The sequence below is a fragment of the Heterodontus francisci genome, chromosome 3 (assembly GCF_036365525.1).
Source record: "Heterodontus francisci isolate sHetFra1 chromosome 3, sHetFra1.hap1, whole genome shotgun sequence".
Classification (NCBI taxonomy): domain Eukaryota; kingdom Metazoa; phylum Chordata; class Chondrichthyes; order Heterodontiformes; family Heterodontidae; genus Heterodontus; species Heterodontus francisci.
This window is the reverse complement of record NC_090373.1, coordinates 118638195-118664673: the sequence shown is the minus strand read 5'-3', so window position 1 is coordinate 118664673 and position 26479 is coordinate 118638195. Positions and strand designations below refer to the sequence as shown.

General features: G+C 44.0%; 1 protein-coding gene across 2 annotated transcripts in view; it reads right to left on the bottom strand.

The window, feature by feature from the left end:
* The window catches only part of scara5 (scavenger receptor class A, member 5 (putative)), a 314240-nt gene that overhangs the window by 48530 nt on the left and 239231 nt on the right, over positions 1–26479 (bottom strand). For both annotated transcript variants that reach the window (XM_068025691.1, XM_068025686.1), the window contains exons 4-6: positions 22598–23272; positions 19769–19849; positions 6358–6462 (exon numbers count right to left, since the gene is read on the bottom strand). In XM_068025691.1, coding sequence (XP_067881792.1) covers positions 6358–6462; positions 19769–19849; positions 22598–23272 — 861 coding nt within the window. The remainder of the gene's footprint in view (positions 1–6357; positions 6463–19768; positions 19850–22597; positions 23273–26479) is intronic.

Genomic DNA, 26479 nt, shown 5'->3' with positions numbered 1-26479 from the left:
TGATTGTACAACATTCAGTTCCATTTTGAAACTCTTCAGATAATGAAGCAGACCATTCCTTCATACAGCAAGACCTGGACAACATTCACACTTGGACTGATAAATGGCAAGTAACATTCCTGCCACACAACTGCCAGGCAATAGCCATGTCCAACAAGAGAGAATCTAACCATTTCCTTTGACATTCAATGGCATGATCTTCGCTGAACCCCCCACTATCAACATCCTGGGTTTACCATTGACCAGAAATTTAACTGGAGCAGCCACATAAATACGAGTGGCTACGAAAGCAGGTCAGAGGCTGGGAATTCTGTGGCAAGTAACTCACCTTCTGACTCCCCAAAAACCTGTCCACCATCTATAAGGAACAAGTCAGGAGTATGATGGAATACTCTCCAGTTGCATGGTTGAGCGCAGCTCCAACAATACTCAAGAAACTCAACACCATCAAGGACAAAGCAGCTCGCTTGATTGGTACCCCATTCACCACCTTAAAAATTCACTCCCTCCACCAGCAGCCCACCATGGCTGCAGTGTGCACCATCTACAAGATGCACTGCAGCAATTGACCAAGGGTCCTTTGACAGCACCTTCCAAACCTGTCACCTCTACCACCTAGAGGAACAGGGGCAGCAGACGCATGCAAACATCACCACCTGCACATTCCTCTCCTGACTTGAAAATATATCGCCATTCCTCATCATCACTGTGTAAAAGTGCTGGGACTCCTTACATAACAGCACTGTGGGGTACCCACACCACACGGACTATAGCAGTTCAAGAAGGTGGCTCTCCATCACCTTCTCAAGGGCAATTAAGGATGGGCAATAAATGCTGCCCTTGCCAGTGATGCCCACATTCCACAACTATAATATAAAATGTAAATATAAAGTAAAAAACCCAGCCCATTAGTCTTACATCAGGTACTGGAAAATTTAGAGTTGATTGTTAAGAACAAACTTGTGAGTTAGTATAGGAACATAACCAAGCATGTTCTAAGCAACACATAATTCACATAAAAGATAGCAATTATGCAGTAACTGGAAGTTCATGGGCCAGATAGGATGTATCCCAGAATTCTCAAGGAATTAAAGGTGCTTTGGTTCATAATTTTAGAATTCCATAAATATTGCAATCATATCAGAGGATTGAAGGATGACAATTTTAGGTCCACAATTCTAAAAACGGAATAAGAAACACACCTGGTAACAACAGAGCAGTTACTCTAACATTAATAGTGGAAATAGTGATAACAAATTTTCTACATATGACTGTTATGATTTGGGCTGTCTAACAATCGCCCTGAATTTGTGGTTGTAATGATGACAAAACTGTCAGCATTCACTGTCATTACAATTGTGAAACTGACAGCAACATCTGGTGTCTACACATGCACAGTTAAACTGGTCCTCCACATGGTGTGCTGTTGAAGTCCCTGCAGTTGGAAATCTTCTGAAATCACTTGAATTGACATGAACCTTCACTTTTACTTAAAAACAAAAAGGAGGCAATCACTTGGCTGGGAGTGTACTACAGGCCTCCAAACAGTCAGGGAGAGATAGAGGAGCAGATATGTAGGCAAATCTCAGAGAAGTGTAAAAATAATACGGTAATAATAGTAGGGGATTTCAACTTCCCTAATATCAACTGGGATAGTCTTAGTGCAAAAGGCTTAAAAGGGGTGGAATTCTTAAAATGCATACAGGAGAGCTTTTTGAGCCAGTAAATAGAAAGTCCGACAAGAGAAGGGACAGTACTGGACCTAATCCTAGGGAATGAAGCTGGACAAGTAGTAGAAGTGTCAGTGGGGGATCATTTCGGGGATAGTGACCATAACTCTGTAAGATTTAAGGTAGTTATGGAAAAGGACAAAGACGGACTGGAAATAAAGGTACTGAATTGGGGAAGGCCGATTTCAGTACGATAAAACAGGATCTGGCCAAAGTGGACTGGGAGCAGCTACTTGTAGGAAAGTCTACATCAGATTAGTGGGAGTCATTCAAAGAGGAAATAGTGAGAGTTCAGAGCCAACATGTACCCATTAAGGTGAAAGGTAGGACCAACAAGTCCAGGAAACCCTGGATGTCGAGGGATATAGAGGATTGCATCAGGAAAAAAAAGGAGGCTTATGGCAGATTCAGAATGCTGAAAACAGTGGAGGCACTGGAGGAATATAGAAAGTGTAGGGGGATACTTAAAAAAGTAAGTAGGAGAGTGAAGAGGGGGCATGAAAAAACACTGGCAGGCAAGATAAAGGAAAATCCTAAGGCATTTTATAAGTATATTAAGGGCAAGAGGATAAGCAGGGAAAGAGTAGGGCCCATTAGGGACTAAAGTGGCAATCTGTGTGTGGAAACAGAGGATATAGGTGAGGTTTTAAATGATTACTTTTCATCCGTGTTCACTATGGAGAAGGACGATGTAGGTGTAGAGATCATGGAGGGAGATTGTGATATACTTGAACATGTTAGCATTGAAAGGGAGGAAGTATTAGCTGTTTTAGCAGGCTTAAGAGTGGATAAATCCCCAGGCCCAGTTGAGATGTATCCCAGGCTGTTATGTGAGGTAAAGGAAGAGATAGCAGGGGCTCTGATACAAATTTTTAAATCCTCTCTGACCACAGGAGAGGTACCAGAGGTCTGGGGGACAGTGAATGTGGTACCATTATTCAAGAAGGGTAGCAGGGATAAACCAGGTAATTACAGGCTGGTAAGTCTAACATCAGTGGTTGGGAAACTATTGGAAAAAATTCTGAGGGACAGCATTAATCTCCACTTGGAGAGGCAGGGATTAATCAGGGATAGTCAGCATGGCTTTGTCAGGGGAAGATCGTATCTAACTAACTTGATTGAATTTTTTGAGGAGGTGACTAGATGCGTAGATGAGGGCAAAGCAGTTGATGTCGTCTACATGGATTTCAGTAAGGCTTTTGATAAGGTCCCGCATGGGAGTTTGGTTACAAAGGTAAGAGCCCATGGGATCCAGGGCAATTTGGCAAATTGGATCCAAAATTGGCTTAGTGGCAGGAGGCAGAGGGTGTTGGTCGAGGGTTGTTTCTGCGAGTGGAAGCCTGTGGCCAGTGGTGTACCGCAGGGATTGGTGCTGGGACCCTTGCTGTTTGTAGTGTACATTAACGATTTAGATATAAATATAGGAGGTATGATCAGTAAGTTCGCAGATGACACGAAAATTGGTGGTGTCGTAAGTCTTCTTCTTTGGCCTCCTTATCTCGAGAGACAATGGATACTCGCCTGGAGGTGGTCAGTGGTTTGTGAAGCAGCGCCTGGAGTGGCTATAAAGGCCAATTCTAGAGTGACAGGCTCTTCCACAGGTGCTGCAGAGAAATTTGTTTGTCGGGGCTGTTGCACAGTTGGCTCTCCCCTTGCGCCTCTGTCTTTTTTCCTGCCAACTACTAAGTCTCTTCGACTCGCCATATTTTAGCCCCGTCTTTATGGCTGCCCGCCAGCTCTGGCGAACGCTGGCAACTGACTCCCACGGCTTGTGATCAATGTCACAGGATTTCATGTCGCGTTTGCAGACGTCTTTAAAGCGAAGACATGGACGGCCGGTGGGTCTGATACCAGTGGCGAGCTCGCTGTACAATGTGTCTTTGGGGGTCCTGCCATCTTCCATGCGGCTCACATGGCCAAGCTATCTCAAGCGCCGCTGACTCAGTAGTGTGTACAAGCTGGGGATGTTGGCCGCCTCGAGGACTTCTGTGTTGGAGATACGGTCCTGCCACCTGATGCCAAGGATTCTCCGGAGGCAGCGAAGATGGAATGAATTGAGACGTCGCTCTTGGCTGACATACGTTGTCCAGGCCTCGCTGCCATAGAGCAAGGTACTGAGGACACAGGCCTGATACACTCGGACTTTTGTGTTCCGTGTAAGTACGCCATTTTCCCACACTCTCTTGGCCAGTCTGGACATAGCGGTGGAAGCCTTTCCCATGCGCTTGTTGATTTCTGCATCTAGAGACAGGTTACTGGTGATAGTTCAGCCTAGGTAGGTGAACTCTTGAACCACTTCCAGAGCGTGGTCGCCAATATTGATGGATGGAGCATTTCTGACGTCCTGCCCCATGATGTTCGTTTTCTTGAGGCTGATGGTTAGGCCAAATTCATTGCAGGCAGCCGCAAACCTGTCGATGAGACTCTGCAGGCACTCTTCAGTGTGAGATGTTAAAGCAGCATCGTCATCGTAGAGCAGTTCCCTGATGAGGACTTTCCGTACTTTGGACTTCGCTCTTAGACGGGCAAGGTTGAACAACCTGCCCCCTGATCTTGTGTGGAGGAAAATTCCTTCTTCAGAGGACTTGAACGCATGTGAAAGCAGCAGGGAGAAGTGGGCTGGAACGTTTCAGCTATGAAGAGAGACTGAAAAGGCTAGGGTTCTTTTTTTTGGAGCAGAGGAGGCTGAGGGGGGACATGATTGAGGTGTACAAAATTATGAGGGGCATTGATAGATTCGATAGGAAGAAATTTTTTCACTTAACAGAGGGGTCAATAACCATGGGGCATAGATTTAAGGTAAGGGGAGGAGGTTTAGAGGGGATTTGAGGAAACGATTTTTCACCCAGAGGGTGGTTGGAATCTAGAATGCACTACCTGAAGAGGTGGTAGAGGCAGGAACCATCACAACATTTAAGAAGTATTTAGATGAGCACTTGAAATGCCATAGCATACAAGGCTACGGGCCAAGTGCTGGAAAATGGGATTAGAATAGGTAGGTGTTTGATGGCCGGCACAGACACGATGGCCAAAGGGCCTGTTTCTGTGCTGTCTTACTCTCTGACTTTACGCTATTAGTCTATCTTGTTGAATGAGGTGTAACTGAGTTTTTAACAGTGTACTAAATTCATAATTACTGCTGAACAACCTCTTTGGCCCAGAAAAACTAATTTTATATTTGTGGAATGTCAAATTTCTCCATTGTGATAAAATAAATCCTACAAATATTTAAAATAATAAAAAAACATATTTAAAAAAAAGTTTGTTTATAATATTTCAGCTTCTACCCTAATCCCATATGTTTGTCCCAATCTTTATTTGACTCTCTGTAAAATGATTTAAAAATGAAGGATAATCAGTGTTTTTTACTTCCTGGTTTACTGTCTGTGAGAACTCTTCGATGTGATTGGATGCTTAGCCTGCTTGAGGATACCACTGTTGCTGGATGTCAGAGATTCCCTTGAGCTGATGCTGGAATCAAAGTAACATCAGGAAAGGGGAAATCCAGGCCATAGCTTGTTAGATCTTTGTGACCATCATCACTTTGCTGCTGACTATGAAATCCAGGCCATTACTTTTCACTCATGCTTCATGCAAATACTCAGGTTCCGTAGGTAAAATGAAACTACTTTTGAAGCAAAACTTGTTCGTACATGCAGTTTCTGATATACAACAAATCTTTTTACTGTTTGGAAATAGCGTCCTGGTGCAGTTCTCATGCCTCTAAGTCAAACAAAGCCTGCCAAAATGTGTCATGTTCTTCCTCCCTGGTGGGGCATTCATTGCAGTTGACAACTTGATCACTTTCAAAGAGACTACAGGCATATTTGTATTTTGCTTTCCAGAGGCCAAAAGTGATTAATTATTACTATAATTTGGATGAACTTTGCACCTTCTAATCCTTGCTAAATAATCAACATAAGCAGGGGTGAGTTAACTTATTCTTAGTTGATGGTTCTGAGAAGTTTCGGCAAGATGACGAAATGCCTAAGCTTGTTTTTGCAGGAGAAAAGAGGATGGTGACTCGATATAATACAGGTCTTCAAATTAACAAAAGGTACAAATGACAAAAAACTAAGCCATTTAATGAACAATAAGCACAGCACTAAACAACAAAAATACAAAATCCACAGCCTTGAGAAAGCTTATGGGACTATTAAAAACTTTCTTCCCCAACAGGGGACTGGAAATGAGGACTGGACTCCCAGAGAAGGTATTTGAGTCAATTTTCTCTTTTCAGAAGGAGAGGATTGGGCGTTATCAACATATTACTAGCAATGCTTGTTTTCTTTTCAAAGGAGATGAGGAAAAGAACTTTTTCCTTAAAGTAAATAATCAAAAATGATATGGTGTTTGGGGGGGGGTGGGGGGGGGGTGATCCATTATGGAATAATTATATATGGATTCTGAATGGAATGTAGCTGACAGGGTGAATTATTTTCTCATTCTTCCTTTTCTTATGTATAGTGCTTGACTCCAGTTAGCATCTTTTGGAAAGCCAGCTGTATTTGGAATTTCATCACATAGGAAATGTTTGAAGAGGGCTTCAACACCATGGTGAAATGAATCAGAACAGTAACGTGCTACGTGATAATGCAGCTGTGGGTATGGGTAGGTAATAACATACCCCATGATCCTTTTTGTCCCTTGACAGAAAATCCGGGGAGTCCACGATCTCCTGGATCCCCTTTGAGGCCAGCTGGTCCAGGCAGTCCTGTCAGACCAGGTAAACCTAAAACAGAAAAATACAATGCCTGATGAGTACTGTATTTCTAGCAACACAATTAAAAGGAGATAAAATTACAAAGAGGAATATAAAAATTATCTCCTATTTTGAATGCTGTGATAAAGAGACTACAAAAGTGGCACAAAATAAATAGGGACAAAGTTACTTTTCTTTCCTTCCGCAACTCTCCCGCCTTCCCACTGCCCTCAATTGTGCCTAGACGCAAGTTAGAGGGAGCATGTTTGAAGTGTGCTTTGCTTAATCTAACCTAAACCTACCCATATTTACTCTAGGCCCGATTTCCCCCGGCGCAGGATGCCTCTTATTTGGGTGCCTTGAACTAACAGCTGAGTAAGAAATTACTGCAGCAATGGCCACTGCTTTGGGACTTTCTAGATGCTGTCAAAAACTGTAAGTAGCAACATATCTAGCAACCCAAGAAGATCCCATTTCCCTTGCCTACTGGGGCAGGATCAGCAGTAGAGGTTCTCAGCGGGTGAACTCCAACACTTTCACCAACCTCTCCAATCTGTTAGAATTTATCAGATCTTTGACGTAAAACATCATAATGAAACAAATGCACTATGCTTGACTTCTATATTGTATTGAAGGTTTCAGGCCTTCACACTGAAAGATTTCACTCAGGTGGTTCGGAGTCAAGTACCAATAGGTTGTCGAGAATGATTTTAACAAACCTAACAAATGTATTCAGCATAATTGCACCACCGAGCTATATCCTCCCCAACACCTTACCTCCTCCTGCTTCCCACCTCTAAATCTCAGAACATTTTCAGCAGCCTCTGCTTCTGTGTTCTAGAAAACAAACTGCACGTTTCTTCAGTTCCATTTAAAATAATTTTAATACTTGTGAATTTTACTGACTCTCTTTGGCCAGAATTTTATGTGACCCAGTGGGTAGGAGAAGGCAGGATCGGAAGTGGGTGGTGCTGGCACTCCCACTCCAATCCCCGTTCTTGGATCAATCTCCTGCCGGTCAGCCAATTAACGGCCGGCAGGGGGGTGGCCGAACATCCACCGGCCAACGGCAGGGACTGAGATAGCAGCCGCATCGTCAGCAGATGCGGTCAGATTTGCTGGCATAATTTTTAAAGGGCTGCCAGTACCAGAACGCAGCCTCCTGCCCACCAACCTGTGACTACCTCTGCAGCAGCTGCAGATTATCCTGCCGACCAGCCTGTGACCAATTGTGCAGCAGGCTCAGAAGACATCTGTAGTGTTGTGCAGTCTTCTTTAAATGATGACTGCAGACCTTATATTTGGGTTCAACACAAACAATATTTATTGTCTTACCTATCTAGATTGCATGATTTCAGGTGCAGGTCTTTCCTCACTGGTATGTGTCTGCCCTCTGTAAAGCCATAGAATCAAAGAAAGTTTAAGGCATAGAAAGAGGCCACTTGGCCCATCATGCCTGTGCCGGCTGAAAAACAATCCACCTATTCGAATCCCACCTTCCAGCATTTGTTCCATCGCCCCGCAGTTTACGGCACTTGAAGTGCATATTCAGACTTCTTTTGAATGAGTTGAGGGTCTCTGCCTCAACTACCCTTTCAGGCAGTGAGTTCCAGACCCCCCCCCACCCCCCACCCTCTGGGTGAGAAATTTTTTCCGCATCTCCCCTCTAATTTTTCTACCAATCACTTTAAATCTATGTCCCCTCGTCACTGACCTCTCTGCTGAGGTGAATAGACCTCCATTCGATCCAGGCCCCTCAAAATTTTGTACATTTCAATCAGATCTCCTCTCAGCCTTCTCTGTTCCAAGGAGAACAACTCCAGCCTATCCAATATTTCCTCATAGCTGCATTTTTCCAGTCCTGGCAACATCCTCATAAATCTCCTCTGTACCCTCTCTAGTGCAATTACATTCTTTCTGTAATGAGATGACCAGAACTGCACACAGTACTCAAGTTGTGGCCTAACCAATGATTTACACAGTTCCAGCATAACCTCCCTGCTCTTATATTCTATACCTTGGCTAATAAAGGAAAGGATTCCATATGCCTTCTTAACCACCTTGTCAACCTGCCCTGCTACCTTCAGGGATCTGTGGACATTAACTCCAAGGTCCCTCACTTCCTCTACACTTCTCAGTATTTTCCCATTAATTGTGTATTCCTTTGCCTTGTTTGACCTCCCCAAATGCTTCACCTCACACTTCTTCAAGTTGAATTCCATTTGCCACTTTTCTGCCCATCTGACCAGACCACCAATATCTTCCTGCAGCCTACAGCTATCTTCCTTGCTATCGACCACTCAGCTAATCTTTGTGTCGTCTGCAAACTTCTTGATCATTCCCCCTATATTTATGTCCATATCGTTAATATACACTACAAAAAGAAGGGGACCCAGTACTGAGCCCTGAGAACACCACTGGAAACAGCTCTCCAGTCGCTAAAACAGCCGTCAACAATTACCCTTTATTCCCTGCCACTGAGCCAATTTTGTATCCACCTTGCTGCATTTCCTTGGATTCCATGGGATTTTATTTTTTTAACCAGTTTGCCATTTGCGACCTTTTCAAAAGCCTTGCTAAAATCCATGTAGGCCACATCAACTGCACTACCCTCATCTATCTTCCTTGTCACTTCAAAAAATTCAATCAAGTTGGTCAAACAAGATCTTCCCTTAACAAATCCCTGATGACTATCCATGATTAACCTATACCTTTCTAAGTGACAGTTTATCCTGTCTCTCAGAATAGATTCCAATAATTTGCCCACTACTGAGGTTAGACTGACTGGCCTGTAATCATTCAGTCAATTCCTCACTCCCTTTTTAAACAGAGGTACAACGTTAACAGTTCTCCAATCCTCCGGCACCACACCTGTATCCAGTGAGGACCGGAAAATTATGGTCAGATCTTCTGCTATTTCCTCTCTTGCTTCTTTTAACAGCTTAGGGTACATTTCATCTGGTCCTGGTGATTTATCAACTTTCAAGGATGCTAATCCCATTAATACTTCCTCTCTCCCTATGTTTATCACATCCAATACTTCACACTCCTCCTCCTTAACTACAATATCTGCATCGTCCCCCTCTTTTGTGAAGACAGATGCAAAGTATTCATTAAGAGCCATACCAACACCTTCTGCCCCTACACATAGATTACCATGTGCTAAGTGAGTCTCACAAAATGGTCTCTCCTCCTTATATAAGTCTGATGATGCCATCAGTTGCATCAGTAACCTGATCTCTTAAAGGTACGGTTTCTTCAAGGTGAAGTCACCACTGCACTACATTACAACATCCAGCCGGCAGTGTGGATCTGCCATTGGGAGAGACCAAAGGGGTCACTGATTTTGCTGCTTCCCCATCCCGAGGTTGCCCCTGCAGGTGGTCATGACAATACTGCTGACCGGATCATAGTGCCTGGACTGCCCTCCCTCTCAGGTTCTCTTCTTTGCTGGAGGAACCCCCAACACCACCCCCCCCGCCCCCCGCCCCCCCATGGCACTTGGGAACTGCCGGTCTGAAGGGACACTCTGCCGGTTACTTCCTCAACACTGCCCACTCCAATCCCTCTCAGCCTCTTCTCTATTGACCTCCGTGCCAGGAACTTGATGGCACGATGGAAGCTCGGCCCCAGATCCCTGGTTCCTCAACTCTCTCTCTTCCACACTAAGTGTTCTGGCCCCACTGCAGCAGCCTTCCTGTGAAGACAAACTCCCTGACCCTACAGCTGCCGAATGCAACAATGACCTCAGCTGCCACCCTGTTGCTGCCCTTAAATATCTGCTGGGGTTCCGACGCCCCGTGGTCCCCGTGCAATCCTCATAAAATTTGAACCTGCAGGTAGAATGCCATTTAATTGGGTCTTCAACAATCGAAACAAGCTCTCAATTGCTGGTTTTGAAAAAGCATGTGCCATTCTCACTCAACTTGCCATCCACTGCTGGTAAAATGCAGACCCTGCATGATGGCATTGGAGGTCCGTCCTAATACCACCCACGCGATTTTACACCCCCCCAGCTGACCACTAATGCTGTCTGCTTCAGAGCTATAAAATCTGACGGCATTTGAAAACTTACTCTTTTGTTATGGCCAGGTGAGGAGGAGGGTCACAGGCTCCCCTCTTGCCCTTCCTCTTACTTGACCGCAACAGGGTTTATTCCTTTTTTAACAGTGGTTGTACTTACCACCTCAGTGAGTGTCTTACCTTTTATCTTTAATGTGACTGTGAAAGAACCAATCAGCAGGTTTTCTCGAGTTTAAACAAGAAAGAGGTGAATTTATTATACTTAATAATCTAAAGTCAATCTAACAAAACAAAAAGGCTATGCATTCACGCACAGATTTACATGAGAATCACATACACACAAATAGATTACAGAGTGAAAAGTAGATTTTGGGTTGGATTAGAATCCAGAGTAAATGAAAATTAAATACACAGTCTGTGAGGTTAGATGATTCGGTGGTCTTCCAAACGAAGTTGTATTCCTGAATTCTTCGGCTGGTCAAAGTGCACTTTGTCAGTGGACTGCTTGGTTCAGGGCTTTCATGGAGGTAGACTTGTAGGTGGCTCTCTTCCCCTGGTTTCTGCCTGTAGAAATCTGTAGGCTTGGAGGGTCCATAGTCGCAGATGGTTTTCAAACTTGTGGTGTTATCTGGCGAGAGAGAGAGAGGGAGGCACACAGCCTTTCTGCTGCTGCACAGTCTGAGTTACTAGCTTGACTCTTTGTTCAAGGAAACTCCCAACTTTCACAGAGATGGACAGATAGTCACATGACTGCCTCAGGGTACTGTCTGGAACCGTCTAATGATTCAAGGTTCGGAATTGGCTCCTCAGGTCCTAAGATGCCAATATTTAAACTTAGAAGGATTTGCTCCTAAGTCAAAGTGTTAGGATTGCCTTGAGTGTCGTGCTAATGAAGCAATCATAGATAATTCAATCACTTAGAGCAAGCCATTGTTCTGGGTCTACGCTCCTCAGATCTCTGTTTCTTGTTGGAGGCGTTTCAGATGCAAATTGCAGTGGCCATCTTGGATGCTAGTTTTTTAAAAAGTTAACTGCAGGATTTTTCCATTAAAATTTAATGTAAATTTCCAACTGATGAATTAATATTCCTTATTTTGCATACCGTTTTCTTGACAGTTTACACTACTTATTGATACTCTTCCTTTGCCCGTAGACTGCATCCTTGTCTGCTCTGTTTTATTTTAGCCTGGCCACTTATCCCTGATCCCAAATGTTTTGTACTTCTCTTTACTCAGCTTGCCTGTACTCCATACTGCCATGTTTCCATTCCAGGCTCCCTATTGCCAAGTTCCCTGTTTTCTGCCTTTATTGTCAGTCAACTCTTTTGCTTTAGCAGCTACAACCTGCTACTTCTCCAGCACCGAACACAACCTAGCGCTTCCCTCTCTAATGTAGCTCAACTGAACAAACCACAAAAACAAACCTACCGCTGAAACTTTGCCACTGCTTTTTTTCTTCACATGCCTTCTCCTCAAACTCCACTTCAGTCTTGAACCTCATATATACCCTGCTGCCATATTTCCCTATTTCATCTCCACTTAATTACGTTCCTTACTCAGGACTTGATAAAGCTTGCATTACAACATTTCAGGCGAGAAATTAGAATCATTAGTGCTTATTTTTTTGGGTGCTGTGAGTGCCCTCAGAGTTCCAAAATGGCATCTGGGTTTCAAGTACACTCGTAGGATGAATCATGCCAGATGCCATACTGGTGAGAATGATCGCGCATACGCAGTGAATAGTTGCCAGAAGTACACAGTGCAGGCAGTATCATGGCATCAATCAGCATTCAATGCTGATTTGATGCTGATGCTGCCAATTTGGAGCTCAGCACTCCAGCTAATGCCCTCTCTTAACCTGAACATGCATTCAGCAGCTGGAAGGCCCCTCTACCAGAACTATTTAAAGAAATTATCAACTATTCGCAAGATAGTTGCTGGTTGATTTTTTCTGGCTGTTGTTACAATTCTATAAGTGTTTTGTACTTTTGATAGTAGTTTTATGTTGCAAGAGTCAATAGAGAATAGTGTGCCAGGTGCTGAGGGACTTTTTGGTGACTTCAAAGTTTATGTACAAATCGGTTGCTCCCAAGCATAGATGCAGTGGTAATCATTCCCCTTGGAATACCCTCACTGAAATCTGCCACCTGCTGAAGCCACAACTGGGCAGGGCAAGGGACGCATTAATAGTGGACGTGAAGTGACTGTGGCTCTAAACTTTTATGCATCTGGCTCCTTTCAGGCTGGAGCTGGAGATATTTGCAACATCTCACAGATTGCCATCCACTGTTGCATAATGAAGCTACTGATGCTCTCTGTTCAGTGAGAGCTGAATACATTTCATTCTCTCTTTCCAGAGACCAGCAGGTGGAGAGAGCACATCAATTTGTTAGGATTGCAGGCTTCCCCATGGTGCAATGTGCCACTGACCACATACATATCACTGCAGGCGCCACATGCCAACTCTGCCCAATAACGCAACTGAAAGGGATTCCACTCCATATGGTGTGGGGCCATAGGCAGTCAATCATGCAGGTTAATGCCCAGTAACCTGGCACCATCATGATGTCTTCATTCTATGACAGTCCACTGTGCCAGCTGCATTTGAGCCACCACAACAAACCAAAGGTGGCTACTGGGTGACAAGGGCTCTCTGCTGACGATATGGCCCATGAATCCAGTGCAAACACACGCGCTCATGAGCAGCATGCGTATGATGGAGGAAGAGGAAAGGAGGAAGCAACATAGACAGCCCCTTTTTTTGCCATACACTGTATTCCACAGCCATAATGACAGCAGTCTGAGCTTACAAGGCATCAAGATGACCTTGGATGAAGGCAGTCTGAGTTCCCAATGCAACACTCAGACGTTGGGTGGCTGCTGCTTGTACTGCAATGAATGCTACCACTATTGTAGAATGGAAACTGACCACAAACCACTGGAAATGATCTGGCGCAAACCACTGACGAGTGCACCACATCGACTACAGTGACACTTAGTGAAGACACTGGTTATCAACAGTGACATCGAAAAGTGAGTGAGGATGTTTGAGGCATGCCAGAGCCACCAGCCACAACACAAAGAACTTCTACACTCTCACAAGATTCTGTCAGTCTCTTGGTCCAAAATCGACACTGCTTTATTTACCCTGAATGGAGACGGCTTTAGCTTAATCATCGATTATTCTTCCAAACTTCCAATTATCAGACAGATAAAAGACACTTCAAGCGCGGTCGTTGCAACACATTGGGCTGAATTTTATCAGCCATCCGATGTCAGGGGTCGTGGCGGGGGGCCCCATAAAATCCGTCTGGGAGAGGCCCGCCACGGCCTCGACACCAGGAAGGCTCCGCTGCATTTTACTGGTGGCGGCGAGGCCTTGGGGCGCCCCTCCCCCCACCACTCGGCGGCGGAGCCTTAATCTGCATATGCTAATGAAATTAAAATAAATGAATAAACACTTACCTGGTAGCGACAGCCGTCCCATGCCGATATTCCGGCCGGTGGCCGGAACTCCCGTGCGTTTGGATCTCCATTTGGAGATCCGAGGCGTGACACTGGTGGGATGGGGGGAGGAGTGAAATTCGCAGGGCAGAGAGGCGGGGGAGCGAGGAGAACTACTCCTATTGGTTATGGGGATGATGGGAAGGCATGAGAGTCAAAGGTGCTGAAGTTAGGGGTGGATGTTCAGCATATCAACAGATGTTTTTTGGGGGGGATATGTCAATTTATTAAATGAGGACTCAGTGGGGGCTGGGGTGGGAGAGGGGATTCAAAGTTAAGTTAAAATTTTTATGCAGTTTAAAGAAAAATGGGACCTTTCAAAATGCAAATAAAACTGAAGGGCCCGAATCCCTTTAAAAATGGCGCTAGCACCTGCGTAGTGGGTCCAGACGCTGTTGCCAGGGACGGACCGACTACCTTCTTTATGTCTTTGGGGGCAGGTATTCCACCCCCTCCATGCTAATGAGCCTCATGCGTGCGCTGCACACTTTTTCAAGCTCGCTGCCATGAACAGCAGCGAGCCACTAAAATTCAACTAATTGAGTGCCCTACTCAGTCTGTTCAGTGCATCGGAAGAAATTATTTCTGACAATGGGTCAGTATACCAGCAGACCTTTCAGGGATACGTGTGCCAAATGGGACGTAAACCATATGACGTCCTCATCACATTATCCTAGATCTAATGGTCTTGCCAAGTGAATGGTTCACGCAGTTAAATCGCTTATTCTGAAGTGAAGGACAACGAAACAAGATTTTTGTGTTGTCTTGTTACACCTCAGAGCTACACCTATAGATATGGTCTTATCATCACCAGCAGAGATCATGTTTGGCAGACAAGTGAGACCAATTCTGCCAAACCATCATCTGTCCAAATTCTCTGACATGCAGGAGACACTGCTCGAGAAACAAGGGAGAACGAAGATGGCGCAAGCCTAGGTCTTACGAGGTTACAACGTCTAACGGAGGAGGAGCCAAAGCCAATTAAGATTGCGCACAGTGGACTCAAAAGAGCACACTCCTCGATGAGGATGTGACGGAACAACAGGACAACAACCAACACATTGACAACACATCTGCAAGTCAAGGACAGCCAAGGGTGAAATCCACATCGCCAGAAGGTTATACCATAACAAGATCTGGAAGAGTTGTCAAACTACCAAAACAATATATGGATTCTTAAGCTTCTGCACTCATAAATTTCACAATCCCTGTCTTCGTTCTTGTAAATTTTATAACCTTTATCCCTGTATAACTAATTTTGATATCTAATTTTATGTGTTTTTACTTGTAGTGTATGAGACTTATCTTTGGAACAACAGGGGATGTTGCATGATTGCTTTAAGAGTGATGTCCCTTTAAGAACTCAGTATGTTAATGAGCTAAGTACCAGGATGTAGTCATGTGACTAGAAGCCCCATAGTCACTCTGCACAGCAATACTCTGGGCAAAGTTTCTGTATATAGTTTGTTGTGTATTGTATGTACTCGTTTAGCTGTTAATAAAACTTTTTAGAGATCTTGAAGGAACTGGAATCCAGGTTGCTTAAGATAACACAAAGAAAATCATGACAACGCCACTGGCCATCAAACGCTGCATCATGGTTGGATCTACAAGTGTGTGAACAGAGTTGGCCACCATGTTCATGCTACAAAGGTGGGCTGTGCCAAGCTGTTGCTGTTGCTCTTGACATTGACCGCAGGCTTTCAGGAAGGACCGTCAATACACCAAGCATTTCATAGTGTATACCCATCAGCCTTAGAACATAGAACATAGAACAGTACAGCACAGTACAGGTCCTTCGGCCCACTATGTTGTGCCGAACATTTAACCTACTCTAAGATCAAACTAACTACCTACCCTTCATTCTACTATCATCCATGTACCTATCCAAGAGTCGCTTAAATGTCCCTAATGTATCTGCTTCTACTACCATCGCTGGCAGCGCATTCCACGCACCCACCACTCTCTGTGTAAAGAACCTACCTCTGACATCTCCCCGAAACCTTCCTCCAATCACCTTAAAATTATGCCCCCTGGTGATAGCCCTTTCCACCCTGGGAAAAGGTCTCTGACTATCCACTCGATCTATGCCTCTCATCATCTTGTACCCCTCTATCAAGTCACCTCTCATCCTTCTTCGCTCCAATGAGAAAAGCCCTAGCTCCCTCAATCTTTCTTCGTAGGACATGCCCTCCAGTCCAGGCAGCATCCTGGTAAATCTCCTCTGCACCCTCTCTAAAGCTTCCACATCCTTCCTATAATGAGGTGACCAGAACTGAACACAATATTCCAAGTGTGGTCGAACCAGGGCCTTATAGAGCTGCAGCATAACCTCGCGGCTCTTAAACTCAATCCCTCTGTTAATGAAAGCCAACACACCATACGCCTTCTTAACAACCCTATCAACTTGGGTGGCAACTTTGAGCGATCTATGGACATGGACCCCAAGATCCCCCTCTGTTCCTCCACACTACCAAGAATCCTGTCTTTAAGCCTGTATTCCGCATTCAAATTCGACCTTCCAAAATGGATCACTTCACACTTTTCCAGGTTGAACTCCATCTGCCACTTCTCAGCCCAGTTCTGCATCCTGTCAATGTCCCGTTGCAACCTAGAACACTATCCACAACTCCAGCAACCTTCGTGTCATCAGCAAACTTGCTAACCCAGCCTTCCACTTCCTCATCCAAGTCATTTATAAAAATCACAAAGATCAGAGGTCCCAGAACAGATCCTTGTGGAACACCACTGGTCACCGAGCTCCATGCTGATTACTTACCATCTACTACCACCCTCTGACTTCTATGGGCCAGCCAATTTTGTATCCAGACAGCCAACTTTCCCTGTATCCCATGCCTCCTTACTTTCTGAATGAGCCTACCATGGGGAACCTTATCAAATGCCTTGCTAAAATCCATATACACCACATCCACTGCTCTTCCTTCATCAATGTGTTTTGTCACATCTTCAAAGAATTCAATAAGGCTTGTGAGGCATGATCTGTCCCTCACAAAGCCATGCTGACTGTCTCTAATCAAACCATGCTTTTCCAAGTAATCATAAATCCTGTCTCTCAGAATCCTCTCCAATAATTTGCCCACTACCGATGTAAGACTGACTGGTCTATAATTCCCAGGGTTATCCCTATTCCCTTTCTTGAACAAGGGAACAACATTTGACACCCTCCAATCATCCAGTACTACTCCAGTGGACAGTGAAGACGCAAAGATCATCGCCAAAGGCGCAGAAATCTCTTCCCTCGCTTCCTGTAATATCCTTGGGTATATCCCGTCTGGCCCCGGGACTTATCTGTCCTCATATCATTCAAAATTTCCAGCACATCCTCCCTCTTAACCTCAACCTGTTCGAGCATATCAGCCTGTTCCATGCTGTCCTCACAAACGACCAGGTTCCTCTCACTAGTGAAAATTGAAGCAAAGTATTCATTTAGGACCTCCCCTACCTCCTCCGATTCCAGGCACAAGTTCCCTCCACTATCCCTGATCGGCCCTACCCTCACTCTGGCCATCCTCTTGTTCCTCACATAAGTGTAGAACGCCTTGGGATATTCCTTAATCCTACCCGCCAAGACTTTTTCATGTCCCCTTCTAGCTCTCCTAAGTCCATTCTTCAGTTCCTTCCTGGCTACCTTGTAACCCTCTAGAGCCCTGTCTGATCCTTGCTTCCTCAACCTTAAGTAAGCTTCCTTCTTCCTCTTGACTAGCTGTTCCACATCTCTTGTCATCCAAGGTTCCTTCACCCTACCATCCCTTCCCTGCCTCATCGAGACAAACCTATCCAGTTCTCGCAGCAAGTGCTCCCTAAACAACCTCCACATTTCCCTGAGAACATCTGTCCCCTTCTTCTGTAATCTACCAACTCCTCATCTGAGTCTTCTGCAATATCACTTGTGTGTGACCTCACCCTCCGGCAAGCTGGCAGTCTTCTGCAATATCACTTGTGTGTGACCTCACCCTCCGGCAAGCTGGCTCCTGTGCTATCCTTGCCTCCTGCCCTGGCTACAGGCCACATGTGCCCAGTGTCTCACTATGTGCAAATCCTGCCTCTAAGCTGTCCTCTAAAGTACACACAATGTTAGTATCTGAGCTGATGGTTGCAGGTGTGAAATTCAAGTGATGGTGTGTCCTCATTATCACTGTCTCCTTTCTATTCCTCCCTTGCTTGGCCTGGTTGCACTTCTTTGGTATCTGAAAGGAGAAAGGCACAAGGGTAGGGTTGAGGCAAGGGGCACATTTTTACAGAATCTGCAGCTTGTAAGTCAGAAGGGAGTGTGTAATGAACAGTAGGTGGGATGTAAGGAGGAGGACTAGGTATGAGTATAGTGTCATCTTTGGTGGTTTCAGACTGCAGGTCCTGGCCTCAGCAATGGCCATCCCCATAATGGCCAGCACTGTCTCCTTTTTAGGGGGTTAGGACATGCAGGCACATACCTTCCCCCACCGGTTAGCTCCTATTGTCTCCAGTTGTGCGCCACCTTATCCTATGGGAGAGAGGGAAGTGTATTGGTTGGTGTTATGCTATTTGTTTGGCTGATGTGGTGAAATGGTGTGTAAAAGCTGTAAGACGAGTATGCGAGGCTTGCAGCAGTACCAAGTGTTTGAGGGTGCAGTGGATCATATGAATGTCAGGTATGAGTTCTGATTGACAGAGATTGTTGGTAGATGAGTAACGGCAATGTGGTGAATTGAGCAGTGTCTAAGCCTAGTAGTACAGTTGGTAGGATATGGCATTTGAAGGTGCATTCACTGATGTTGGTCACTCAGGTAAGGTCATTGAACATCTTGCGGCGCTGCATCCAGTTCCTCAGGACTTTACTCCAGGCATTGAGCTCCATGACTATCTGTCCCCACTGCCTTCTGAGCGTGTGGCTGGAGGGCCTCTTGGCCCTTGTGGATTCAGGACCTCTCTCCTCCTTTCCACCTCCTCCACCAAGGCCTCCAATGCAGCATTCTGAAACCTTGAAGCTCGCTTTCTCCCACTTTGCACCATTCTTCAATCTTTTCCAGATCAAATTCACTTCCTGTATGTCTCCCAGCAACTGCTCCAGCCATAATGCACTTCGCCTTAAAGAGTTGCAGGCTAGCTTTAAACAGTACAGACTGGCTTTAAGTGGTGCTTAAAGCTCACGATATTGAGTTTCCCCACACCCGCCCGCCCCCCACCCCCAACACTGCTGCGTGCAGTCCATCACCAGCATGGTTGTCGTTGGCTGGTGACTGAAATCATTCGTATAAGCAGGCAGCACAAAGTCTATATTGTAATGAATGGGCATGGGATAATTGTGCATAGCGATCCCTCTGCCCGTTTTCGGGGCTATCCAATTTAGTCCCTTCATCTCTCATTCTTTTATTCTTTGTTATTCTTTTAATATTCTTCCATTGCAAGCTTACATCAAGACTCCTTTCGTAAGCTTCCTTTGCAAAATTTCATCTCCATTTAAATTGCACTGCAAAATGTTTGTAAAACATTATATTCAACTGAATAGGAGAAATGCCACGGGCAATTTACAAGTAAACGATAAATAATAACTTAAGAGCATTTTTGTGGAAGAACTCTGCTTTTAGAGTTTAATGTCACATTATCTATTTGACATCAACTAAATATGGATTGTCAGATTTTAGTATTTCTTGTTTGTAAGGCAATCCTCCTCCTTTAAACTACATTATGGTGTCTTGCTTTTGGAACTTCAGTAATCTTGCTCAGCTGATAAAGGGCTTGCCTGTTCATCTAAAGAAGATTCACTCTTCAATATCATTTTTTTTCTGCACAGTACTCTTTATTAGATTTACCTCTCTTTCCAGATAATCCAGTGGGTCCAGGAAATCCATCCAGTCCTTGATCACCTTTATCACCTTTTGGCCCAGGAGGTCCTAAAATATTGAATAGTCAGTAAAGCAACTGAAATACAGTTATTTGACCTATGCAGGCAATTTTATTTCATTAGGCAATGCAAGAGGTTTAGATCTGATCAGTTATTCCAAAGATCACTGTTCTTCAATCTTTTTGTTATTTATTGAGTTCTCAAATTCAACATAAATGTTGTATATTGCCGAAAATTAATGTCCTAAGAAAGGAAAAATCCTATAAAATAAATTTTGCAAGGCCCTGCAGCACCAGTGAGGCCTCCTACGCAGCCAGCATATATCAAGTCATCATAAGCATATTTTCACCAATAGCCAATTTAACATAAAAGGATGTAATATTTTTTCTTTGTGACTGTGTTTTGATCATTTTTAATGGTCTTGCCCAAACAGTGAATATTAATGGCAGCATTGAGGAAACTGTGATATTGCAGTAGGGCCTCTATTGCACATTTTATTATCTTCAGCAGTTTTCATTCACCTCTCTTCATCTCTCTATAGGACCATTATATAATATTCTATCCATATCTCTACAAATCTTCCCTGTATCGTTTGGCGTTGAAGCTTTTAGTGATGTAATTGAATACTTTCCTTCCCATAACCAACACATAAGCCACCAGCCAATCTATCCATTCATGCTTTATTACAGATCTTATTTATGGCATCCATGGTGGAATGCTATAGAGATACACTTTGTATTTCAAATGAATTGCTTCCCAGTTGCAATGATCATTTTACTATTTAACTTTGGTATTCTCCTTAAGCTTTGCTAAGTTTGTTTTATTGCCATATTTGTGGTTTCTAGAGAATAATGAGCCTTCAGGCCTCAACTTCAATCAGTGTAACTCTACTACTATATAGAGTACTTCTACTTGGCTGTGCTTGTCACTAACAAGACACAAAGGAACAATGTATGAAGGAGTTAGTACAATATGTGGAATACAGCATGGTTTGTTTAAGGCAAAGGTCATGTGATTTGGGGCAAGTAACCACAAACCAAAGATTAAAATTCTTTCTGCATTATTAAATGCTTTCAAACTTCTTTTCATTGTTATGTTGCTCTGGAACAATACAATATAGAGGAGGGATATATTAAGACTATAGAGTTTAATTTAAGGCTTACGAAGAACTGATTAGCTGATTTTAAAGTTGAATGAAAGAAGTCAGGGAGTAGGCTGCCTCCCCAATTTCCTCATCAGGTATGGTGAGTGCTTGAGGAGAACCAACATAGGAGAAGTGTTAAAACAACTTAAAATAAAATGGAGCCTTAACTTCAACTCCAACATAATAAATGCATATGCTGTAAATTAAATCAAAATATTGTGCAACTTTAAAATATTTAGCTCATTTTAAAAGCTTTAGCAATAATGTTTGATGAAATCACTTAATTTCATAGAAATTGGTTGAATCCACAACCATTTCATAGGCATACAAGGGGCACCAAAGTGGCCAGTATGGTGTGTCGGAAGTGTGCTGTCTTGTGAGTTGGTAAAGGCAAAGAAAGAGCTGTCCATCTTCTGAAAAAGGCATTTACAGAAAAGGGACCTAATGCCTGTTTGAAAACCCCATTGAACAGAATTCATGAAATGTGATCCACATACAGCTTGATTAACAATCCTTGAATGGACTAGTTTAGTTTAGTTTAGTTTAGAGATACAGCACTGAAACAGGCCCTTCGGCCCACCGAGTCTGTGCCGACCATCAACCACCCATTTATACTAATCCTACACGAATCCCATATTCCAATAACATCCCCACCGGTCCCTATATATTTCCCTACCACCTACCTGTACTAGGGGCAATTTATAATGGCCAATTAACCTACCAACCTGCAAGTCTTTGGCATGTGGGAGGATACCGGAGCACCCGGAGGAAACCCACGCAGACACAGGGAGAACTTGCAAACTCCGCACAGGCAGTACCCAGAATCGAACCCGGGTCCCTGGAGCTGTTGGAGGCCACCACCAAAATGATAGGCTTGTTGAAAATACTAACCTGAGTGCTCCTCCAGGCGCCACTACAATGCTGAAGACTGTTGGCAGCATCCACCTGACTGTCTTCCCCCTCCCAATTGCTTACCCCTCTGCCAATTGCCTACCCTCTCAATTGGCCCCCTCCCTCCTGATTGCCTCCTTCTCCTGATCACCTCTCACCCCCATCCAATCTCCTGCCCCCTGACTCCTGATCACCTCCTCTCCCTCCCGATCGCCTCCCTGGGGGTCGAGGCTGATGACCCAGCAGCTGAAAATCCAGTCCCAATTTACCAGCAAGCTATCCATCATGTGTCCACAGCTTGCAGCTCTCATAGGGAGTGCCTTGAACCCATTATGGTATAGGTATTGTTCCCTGTGTCAGTTCAAGCTGGCTTGCTGACAGAAACCAATTTCTAGGTTCATACTTCTTTTGGTCAAGCCATGCTCTCTTTACCAGACAGGCCTGTGCCTGTCTCCAGTGTTTGGTCATTGTCAAGCTGTAGGTCCTGTAGCATAATATCCACAAAGCACTTCCTCATAATGCCCTTAAAGGTATTAATATTCAGTCTAAAAGGTTTGTTCTTTACACAAAATGAATTAAGAGAAAATAAAATAAAAAGAATGATTCAGGGAAAAAATAATGATGGTAAATTGAAGATATCCTTCCAATTATTCTGTTATCTTTCATGATATTTATACTTACATTCCGTTAGGGGTATTCTTTAAATGGAAGAATAAAGGGAAGAAAAAGATTGAAATGCTTTAAATTAAAAACTTCTCATACCCTGCACTAAGGTAAGATTTTTCAGAGTAACTGAATGTTCCCAGTCTTTCAGCTTCAGGTCCTCTGTGACATTGCTGAGTCCGGCTACCTCATCTTTCAGTTGTTTCTCCATGTTTTGCTGAACGGCTTTCAAGATCCTTGCATCTTCTGACACATTTGCTAATTGTATTTGAAGTTGCTGTAGGCTTGTGTGATGAATGCTAATGTCCTCTGTGAAGGTGCCGTTAACTGCATTTAGTGTCCAACGTGCTTCCTTTACCTGCCTACTCAGATTCCCTACATTTGATGTTATTTGTTTCAAGTTTGCTTGTTGGTGTTGGAGTGCACCCTGTGCACTGTTTAAACTTATGGACAGATTGTATATCTCTTGTCTGTTTGTTGAACTAAACTGTTGTAAATCATCTTCTAAATCATTCACAGATGCATTAATGTCATCCATGCGTGCCTCAAAGCTCTGTAACTTGTTTTCCAGTTTCTGAACAGACTCACTCAGTTGAAGCAATAGGATTGAGTGATTCTGGAAAAGCTCATGCAGTTTCAAAATATTATCCATGACATCTTCCTTGGGTGCCTTCTGCTCCATTGTTTGACGCATGTCTTTGAAGCCTTCGCCTAAGGTTGTGACATTGTCAGTCAATATTTTCCAATCAGCAGATGGACGTTGATATCTGGGAACTGAAAAATATTAAAACAAGTGTCATGTAAAAACATCCTGCTGTCATTTGATCTTATGTTTCTTGGACAAAGATTTCTTTAAGTGCCGGATAAAAGAGAGCAATTTGCAATTCTTTGTACATAATTCATTTATTCTGCAAGTCAGACTTAAAAAATGTACATTTTATACAAAATACTTCTAAACATGTTGCTATCTTCAAAAGATTCACCAAATTTATTGTGGATTTATTGTTCATTGAAAAATAGATAATTGGACATTTTATGCTTGAATTGGAATTTAATATGATTTTTTGATAAATTGAATGGGAAATATATTTAGACGAAATACAAGTATACCTGAGTATGACTTTAGTTGCTTTTCATTAGAAACAGGCAATTATCCCTTTCTGAAAACACACTACCTGCCCTGACCAAATTAGTTGCAAGAAGTTTTTCTTTTGACAAGCAATTTACTCCCTTTTACATGCTTTCTTTACTAAGGAGGTGACTTATGCTGGGAAAAAGTGTCACGGGTCCCAGAAACCCTCTGGTACCTCACCCAATTGGCTATTCTTCATGGGTGAACCTAGAAATCAGCATCATAGAGCACTTGAATGTCAGATTCATACAACCAACATTATTGTTGGCAGGTATCCACACTTTCATAAACATTAGATGACACTAGATAGCAATATGAAATGGGAAGCATGTCTTATTTTCTCTTTCTAGCCTAAGGACACTGTGGCAAATTTGAGCAGTGGAGGGGGTGAAGATAATTTTTGCTAGGAGCCTGAGACAGGTTCATAGCATTTCAGCACCATGTTTTAAAATGCATCCATTTCTTTTCCATTGACGTTGCTATGAACCTGCTTACATTACTGGCAAAGGACAATTTCACCCTCTAGTTCCCTCAGCAATCTACTGGCTGAGTTCAGTTAATTGAACATAAAATTATCAGACCTTTTCTTCCCATTGGATCATAGGAAAAGCCCCATTCCAAGTTTTCTTTTTCTAGTTTAAAACAATTGGCTTTCAAATGATGCCATACCTGGAAGGCCTGCTGCAGGATCTGAGGGATTGAAGTAAGGTGATGCAAGGATGGGAGGAAGAGGCCAGTCTCTCAAACCAAACAGATGTGGATGGAAATGGCTGAGGAAATCAGCAGCAGGAGTGTGGACTCTTCATCCTGGAGATAGTGCACCGAGGATCCAGGATCTCAGGAGGGCAGAGAAAATGAGTGGCATAACACTTTCAGGTGTCAAGTCCCAGCATTCTCCTGCACAACACTCCTCAGACAAACACACCTTGTGCTTCCACTAATTTCTCTCTCTCCGGGCACCTCCTTACATCCCAATCTGAACAGCCAACACTGACACTCACCCTCATGTCTGTGCCATCTCACACCCATGCCTCACAGCCACGTTCCACAAATATTGTCCCTCCCTCCCCTCCACACATTCTATTTCTCACACTCAGTACTCTCTGCTTTCTCTCCCTGCAGAGAAAGAGAGCTCAGAACTGCTAGGAGAGTCAGAAAAACGGGGGTGGCCCTCCAGTGATAGCCACCTTGACATCCACTGGCAATGTGTGACCACCTGGCCCACTGGGAAGGAGGTCTTGTTCTAGGAGGCTGCAGATGTCAGCAATGACTTGCTGTGAAAGCCTGAGCCTCCTGAGGCACTGGTGCTCACACATCGAGAGAGCTCATCCTCTGCCTGTAGACACTGTTGGGGTGTCACCTCCTTTGAGCTAGATTTCTGATTCCATCCCCTCTGTCCTGTGGGCAGCATGTGGCTGAGGAGAAGGCAGCTGGTGCTGCTGTTGCTGATTTTGTTCCTCATCAGAGGTGCAAGGTAGAGCTGTATAAGCTGCTTCCATGCTGGGGTGAGGGCTGGCAGCAGGCACATGCAGAGCAAGGTGAGTAAAGTCCAAGGTGGGTAAAATGACTTCCAAAAAGTTGGAATTTACCTGTCAAGCAGTGGAAGTGCATTCTCAGAAGAAGTGCTGTGAACACCAACCTCTCACCCAGGCAGGGGTGCATTCAGTTTCACTCTTTGAAGGCTTCCCACACTGTCAGGTTCATTCAACCAGTATTCCCAGCTATGCGCCAGCCTGGTTGACCCTGGCGAGTTCCACACAGCTCGGGAAACCCATGCACTGGTTGTTAAAACCAGAATTCTGGGTTAAATCCTAAGTTAATTGGGGATTTAAATATTTTAATTACTTACCTGACAACTCCACAGAGGTTCCCCACATGCCAACATTTTTTTGGGCTTTAAACCCTGCCTACACTAGAGCCTGCCCCTGCCCACCTTTGGTAGTTAAAATTCTGGGCATTGCATCTGTACTAGCTGTAAAAAGAGCTATCCTGCCATTCCAGCTCAAGGTCCATAGTCCTGTAGGTTACAGGACTTCAAGTGTGCATTCAAGTACATTTTAAATACGATGAGAGTTCCTGCTTCTATCGCATAGTGAGCTACAGATCCCTACCAGGCTCTGGGTAAAGAAAATTCTCCCCAGCTCCTCTCTACTCCTTCTAACAATTAAATCTATGCCCCCTGGTTATTGGCCTGTCTGCTGAGGGAAATAGACCCTTCCTATCCATACTATCTTGGCCCCTCTGTTCCAAAGAAAATAACCTAGCCTACCCAATCTTTTTCCATAGGTAAAATTTTCTATTCCTGGCATCACCCTTTGTAAATCTGCTCTGTACCCTCTCTACTGCGGTCACATCCTTCCTGTAATGTGGTCACCAGAACTGTATGCAGTACTCTAACTGTGGCCTAACTAGTGTTTTATATGGTTCCACCATAACCACCCTGCTCTTATATTCTATGCCTTGGCCAATAAAGGAAAGTATTCAGTATGCCTTTTAACCACCTTATCCACCTGTCCTACTACCTTCAGGGATCTGTGGATATATACTCCAAGGTCCCTTTGTTCCTCTACACTTCTCAGTAATCTACCATTTATTGTGTATTCCCTTTCCTTGTTTACCTTCCCCAAGTGCATTACCTCTCAGGACTGAATTCCATTTGCCACTATTTTTCCAAGCCAACTAGTATATTGATATTGTCCTGCAGTCTTCAGCTTTCTTCCTCACTATCAATCACATGGCCAATTTTGTATCATCTGCAAACTTCTTAGTCATGCCCCCTACATTTAAATCTAAATCATTGATATACACCACAGAAAGCAAGCAACCCAGTACTGAGCCCTGTGGGGTCC